Source organism: Anopheles marshallii, chromosome X (genome assembly GCF_943734725.1).
Source record: "Anopheles marshallii chromosome X, idAnoMarsDA_429_01, whole genome shotgun sequence".
NCBI classification, from domain to species: Eukaryota; Metazoa; Arthropoda; class Insecta; order Diptera; family Culicidae; genus Anopheles; species Anopheles marshallii.
The window spans coordinates 3184128-3190147 of record NC_071325.1 but is presented as its reverse complement, the minus strand read 5'-3'; the positions used below and the strand labels follow the sequence as shown (position 1 = coordinate 3190147).

The window sequence follows — 6020 nt, the reverse complement described above, 5'->3', positions numbered from 1 at the left end:
CGCATCTGAATGATAAACGTGTAATATCCCAACTGTGTGTGTGGTTTGGTACGCGCACAATGGTGCATTACAATATTAGCAACAGCAAAAATCCCGATAATCGATACTTGCAAACAAAACACACACTCAGTAGCACAATGTGAAACAAGGTAACAAGTGAAAACCCAAACAATTCTTATTGCAAAACGATACTGTCAAAATGGCAAATGGATGTAATGTTGCTGTGTGTGCATGCTCCCGTTCCACAGCCACCAAAACTCACCAACTCACACAGTGTGTACCCAGGTGTATGCGTAATAATTATTCCCGTGGAAACAAAACCGTTGCTTTGTTGACCTTTTACGCGGTTATTGCGAAATATTGAGAAAAGGAACGATTACATCAACAAAAAACCCTGTAGTGCTGTATGACGCATAGCAAATGTCGATAATTTTACGTAAAAATTGATTTATTTCGACAAATTTTAGTATGGCATTGGGGCACACAACTGTGCCTTTCGTTTAGTTCGCTTCTCAACACACAAGAGCGCACGACTTTCATTAAATATGTACGCCCGGGCAGAGTGACAACCTCTTATACCTCATCTAAATGCGTTTTTATCAACATCACCTACCTTCAAGAGGTTTACACGTGTGTTTTTACCTCTTATTTACCCATTCGGTCCAAAAACTGTCGGAAGTTACATACATCCTCGTTTTCGATTTGGAGTATTGGTGTTCTTCTTGCAGATGGCGCGCATATGGATGATAGAAATCTCGTCGTATGGCAAGTAGTAAATGTGTTTTGAATTGTACTAAATAAAATAACCTATACCCTATAATGCGTTTTGCGAGTGACAGGTAAACACATATAAAAGAATTTCAACGCAATGTTAAAATATAATGGGGGAAAAAATTATCCCGAATGGATTATGTCCGTATCTCAAAGCACTGGGGTTCGGTTAAATTAATATAATCTCATTTAACTAAGCTATTTTTGGCCTCACTGTTTCCACGTGCTTGTTATTTCTTTTATACCGTTTACGCGGCTAACAACGCACTAAGGTTTCTGGTTAGAGAGATGGCAAACTTAGAGATAGCGCTTGTTACGTTTTGTTTTGTTTGCTGCTCTGGGCGATAATTATGTCCTATTTTAAAGAATTGATTACAATTGCAACTAAAACCTATGGAAGATTCGTTTGGTTTAAGGTGGTTAAGGTATTGCTTTCCGCTACCGGTGTCGCGCGTGCTTTTCCGACCACTATCAGAATTCTTCCTCCGAGTGGTCTAAGTGTAACCCGCACGGTCTCCTAAACTCTTGGCCGCGCTCATGGATCCATTTGTTCGATACTGCAAACGGGGGAAAAGAAGTGGATTAGTGTGGTGCGGAATGAATCTTTTGGGGAATGTTCTAAACATTCAGAATTCTCGCTTAATGTTTAAGCCTTCAAAGGTTCTTGCGTTTTGCACTGTGAAATATCTCAAACACTGCAGTGCTTGAAATATCTCCTGATTCTGCGATCCGATTCACTCAATACAGAAGAAAAACAAACAGACTTGATGCTGGATCGTGTTCTCAGCGTCACACACACGATACATACCCCACTTGGTGCCGGTAAGTACCGGGCAGGCGGCATGCCGTGTCGCATAATCACCCCGACCGGATGCATGCAGATTGAACCAGAAGGCGGCCGTCCCTTTCCGGGGCCAAAGTGCAAGATGCAGCGCAGGAAACACGGTCGCACCGCCCTGCGTAACGTCACTCATCTAAAAACGAGGTATAGTTAGCAGATGCACTAAGGCAAAAATGTATTTAAAAGAATACTCACGTAAAACAACACAGTCGCGATACGATTCCCCGTACCGAGGCTTTTGAATGCGTTCCGTTCCTCGCGGCGGGCAAAGTCAAAGTGCGGCTCGTAGTGACCACCGATGCCGTAGTTGACGACCTGCAACTCTTCCGCAGTTTCCATCGTCAACCCCGTCATGTCCTCGACCCGTCGGCTGATCGTCCGTATCATCTCATCCTCCGCATCCTTCAACCAGGCCGACTTGCTGATGCGATAGTTGGCGAACTCCAGCTCGCCCGTCTTGTAGTTCTGGACGGTCGCCCGCCGGAACCGGGGCCGGGCGTACTGCTTGATACGTTCAATTTCCCGATCCGACATGACCTCGTGGTAGATGACGATGTACGGACGGTGGTACGCTTCCTCGAGCTTTAGTGGGCCGATCCGCAGGAACGGCGACTGGTTGGTGGTGTACCGGCAGACCAGCTGCGACCGAAGCTCGATCGGTGGTTGCTGCTCGCCGCGACACAGCTGCTCGTACAGCTTACGCTCGTTGCTGTCGTACACATGCGGCGTTGCCTCTTTCTGGATCTTCTGCAATAAAAATAAATACAACGGTGATAATTACTCCAGCCAGCTGATGCACATCTGCTATGCGTACCGCGGTTGTATCGATGGGGACCTCTTCGCTACCGTCGTCGCCGCGTAATATCTTCTGCTGAGCCTCTTTTTGCAGTTCCTTCTCGTAGTATGCTTTGTTGCTGACGGCGCGCTCGTGGTCCGGCACTAGCTCGAGCAGCTCTTCCGTCATGGAAAGCGCCGTCTGGATGTTACCTGTTCCAGATAGAGAAGAGTTTACAATAACATTAGCATATTAGCCAGGATTTGGACCTGGAAATTATTGGAGTTTGCTGAATGAACTATTTCGTCACGTTTAATTATAATGTTAAAATATTGCAACATATTTGAAGATTTTAGAGAGAGGGAGTGAGATATCTGAAAGTAAAAATAGGAAAATATCTCCTAACCTTGTTTAAATGTGGAAAACGCTAGATACTCCAGCACATCCTCCTTGGTCGCGGTACGATTAACTTCGCTCGTTAACCGATCCATTGCTTCGCGCATCCACAGCACCGTGTGGTAGTAATCACCGTTCAGATAGCTTTGCCGACCGAGCTCAAAGCAATCGCCCGCGGTCAGCTCCGTACTGTACTGCACCCCGTTCAGCATGCCCCGGGCGAGGCTGGCCGTGTCGAGATTGTAAGTATCTTGCAGCCGCATCAGCGCTACCGCCGCACCGTTCAGATCTTCGTCCGACGGGAACTTTAGCACGCTCCGGTAGCTCGTCACGTTCTCGAGAAACTCCTTCCCGACCTCGTACGCCATCAGGTTTTCCACGTACCGCCAATCGGTGGTGAGACGCTTGGTCAGCAGGAACGCATTGACCGGGTTCGACAGGTACGCACTGACGTCCCGGGCGGCTTCCGTGTGTTCACGCCTATATTCGTGCATTTTTCTGCAAAAAGGAGGTGTTAAATTACGCTTACACCCGATGCTGCCGTTGCATACTTACTGGCGTAGCTGCATCAGCTTTTCCTCCTGCGCTTGGACGTATTTGTCCAGGTTGGTAATTAGCACTGCTTCCGTTTCGAGCAGCTCCTCCATATCCGCCAGTGCGGTAAACAGTTCACCGTCGACCGGTGGCTGTAACAGCAGCAGCGACACCAAGGTTGTCAGCACGGTTGGCAACATGTTCCCGGAAACGGTGAAACACATGGTCACGCACGGCTGAAAGAATGAAACAATACGATTATACATTTAATTAAAGTTGTTAAACTAATTGCTGGCGGAATATAAAACCTAAAGCAAACAGCAAAGAAGCACCCGCGACAGCCAACCGGGTCGTCTCAACCAAGCGCAACTGCTCGTCTAAGCTGCCCAAGTTCCTTTGACACGTCTAATGCTCGGCACCGACATGTGGCGTTCGGCGGGGGAGATATGCTACGAGGCGTGTGTACGTGTTAATGCTCACTCGGACATGTATGCTCGAGGAACAGATCTACGTCTAAAACCCGCGCTCGCCACTCATGCTGATAACGATCATAACATATTCCGCCCAGCCCAGCAGCCGAAGAAGCAGGAAGTGTTGACGTTGGCATGGAGCGTTCTAACGCCAGACCGCAGCGTAGGAAACTGACTCCGACCATACGATCAAATCAAGCGATCTGGTTGATAGTTTACCCCTATTCTTCACAAACAGCACCCCATAATGCACCAGGCGTTGGCGTCATATGGTGAACACATCAAAACCGTGACGTACCCCCGTCGTATTTTTTTGGCTTTATTTTCCAAACAGTTGATTGGTTGATGGAAAACAGAAATTGATTGTTTCGAAGAAAGCTGGTATATTCGGACGTATTCTTTTCATTATAAACCTAAAAAAACTACACACGCACACACACACATACGAATGTTTAGGTCAAAAAAACTATCAACTATTTTGTCTTACCCGGTGCCAATTCTTTCTCTTTCTATCGAGAGTGTCGATGTCGAATGCGTCTTGTACCACGGCAGCCAGCAACACCGCTTTGGCAGGCGGAATTTTTCGTTTCCGATGCGCAAATGCAACCAAGCACCTCTTTTTGGCTGCAAGCAACAATCCACTGCAATTACCACTACAAGCACATCCTTTTACCTGCACACTGCTCCAGCGAAACACACCGGCACAAAACACTTCGCAAAACTACACGGCATACTATACGCCACGGAGCAACACTTCCATTTCTGTAACTTAGTTGCACTTGTGAAGCGGGCCAATCTCTATTATGCCCCGGGTGACGTCGTGCTGTCCTGCTGGGTGCTGCTGCAATGATGCTGTAACGGGTATTCCTCCAGCAATGGCTAGTGGTTGCACGGTCACAAATTCCACTGCTAGCAACCGCGTGCGGCAACGAGGGATATCCCTTCGCCGGGGTTCGTTTTTGCTTTTGTTTCGCCCGCGCCCAGCGCTCCAGAGTCACGTAGCCATCTGTCATAAAAACTTAGCTCCGGCTTCTTTGTTGTTGTTGTTTGATCTCCTGCACGCCGAACGCAGCTGCCCAACCGTATAAAAAGAGCGAGAGTAAAATTCGCTCCGCAAGGCACCGAACGCACTGGGCGGGAAAGAGACGCTGCACAAGTAACGAAGCGGTGGGACAAAGAAAGGTATCGGTAGGAATGAGCGAGAGTGGTTGCATTTGGGGTGTGTTGTGGCTTTTTTTACGACCGTGCGTCACGCTCTTGAAATCAGCCGGGACACTGTGGATGGTGGACTGCAACCGTATTGGTCAGAATCTATTTTTACTTTAGGTATTTAAAATTTTCCTTTGTTTGCATTCCATGAATCTATTTTTAAAGTTGGATAATAATATCTTACTTTCTTTTTGTAGGGAATTATTGGGATTGATGTTAATTTGTCAATGCTTTCCAGTAAGATAAGACTAGCGTTGTTAATTAAAAACCTAATCTAGCTTAGTACTGGAGTATGAAATCATTGTCATTGACTCGTTAAGCATGAAGTTGCCTTAACTCATCGGACTAGCTCTTCCGAACTTGAAGTAATCCATTTCACCAAGAGATGGAAACTGCGACTGACCTTGTATCGACAATCGGTGGATCTTCTGTTAACTTAGAGAAAGAGCAAGATACAAACGACGAGATACAGGAGGTCGAGTCTCCTGGCTTAACTAACTTAAGGTTTTTATCTAAATCTAGCCTTTCGTAGCTGCTCTTGGAACAAATCCTCTCCGGTCTCATTGTCCAACACTTTGATTACGGTTGATATTTGGAGAGCTTTACAAGGCAACAAGCCAAAAAATGAATCCTTACTACAAGCCATAACAACTCTATACTTTCGCAGTAGACTTCTCAGCCAGTGAATCATCTATCGTAATACAGATATGGCTATGCATACAAACAAACCGGTTGTATGTATACGAAAACCGATAGCAAAACTTCATAAGACGAACAATAAACTTCTAGAAAACAGTGTAAAAATTTGTAACTTTCAAATGCAGCAAAAGAGTTGGTAAAAAAAAAACGAATTCATGATTTTGTCCACCGGCGAGTCTCAGTGTGCCCCTAAAAACTATTCGGTTTTCCTTTCGCACTCTGCATCTCGCTCGTTCGTCCTCGCCATCCTTCCATGCATCTCGCTTGCGCTATGCCGCTAAACCAAACGCACACACACACACACGCTCAAGCGTACGCATACGTA

General features: G+C 46.4%; 1 protein-coding gene across 1 annotated transcript; it reads right to left on the bottom strand.

The window, feature by feature from the left end:
- Nucleotides 1-1242: 1242 nt before the first annotated feature.
- LOC128713827 (prolyl 4-hydroxylase subunit alpha-1-like) lies at nucleotides 1243-3541 on the bottom strand. The gene is made up of 6 exons (XM_053808699.1): nucleotides 3339-3541; nucleotides 2794-3281; nucleotides 2427-2599; nucleotides 1808-2359; nucleotides 1580-1745; nucleotides 1243-1328 (listed from the first exon to the last, which is right to left on the bottom strand). The coding sequence occupies exons 1-6, from the start codon at nucleotides 3539-3541 to the stop codon at nucleotides 1243-1245; spliced, it is 1668 nt and encodes a 555-aa protein (XP_053664674.1).
- Nucleotides 3542-6020: the final 2479 nt, after the last annotated feature.

What these genes read in the sequence shown, in the direction of transcription:
- LOC128713827 (XM_053808699.1), bottom strand. Translation starts at nt 3,541, where the DNA reads ATGTGTTTCACCGTTTCCGGGAACATGTTGCCAACCGTGCTGACAACC. An exon ending in TCCCCATCGATACAACCGCG is followed by an intron (nt 2,360 to 2,426) that starts GTACGCATAGCA and finishes TTTTTATTGCAG; the next exon opens with AAGATCCAGAAAGAGGCAAC. An exon ending in ACTTACCGGCACCAAGTGGG is followed by an intron (nt 1,329 to 1,579) that starts GTATGTATCGTG and finishes CCCCGTTTGCAG; the next exon opens with TATCGAACAAATGGATCCAT.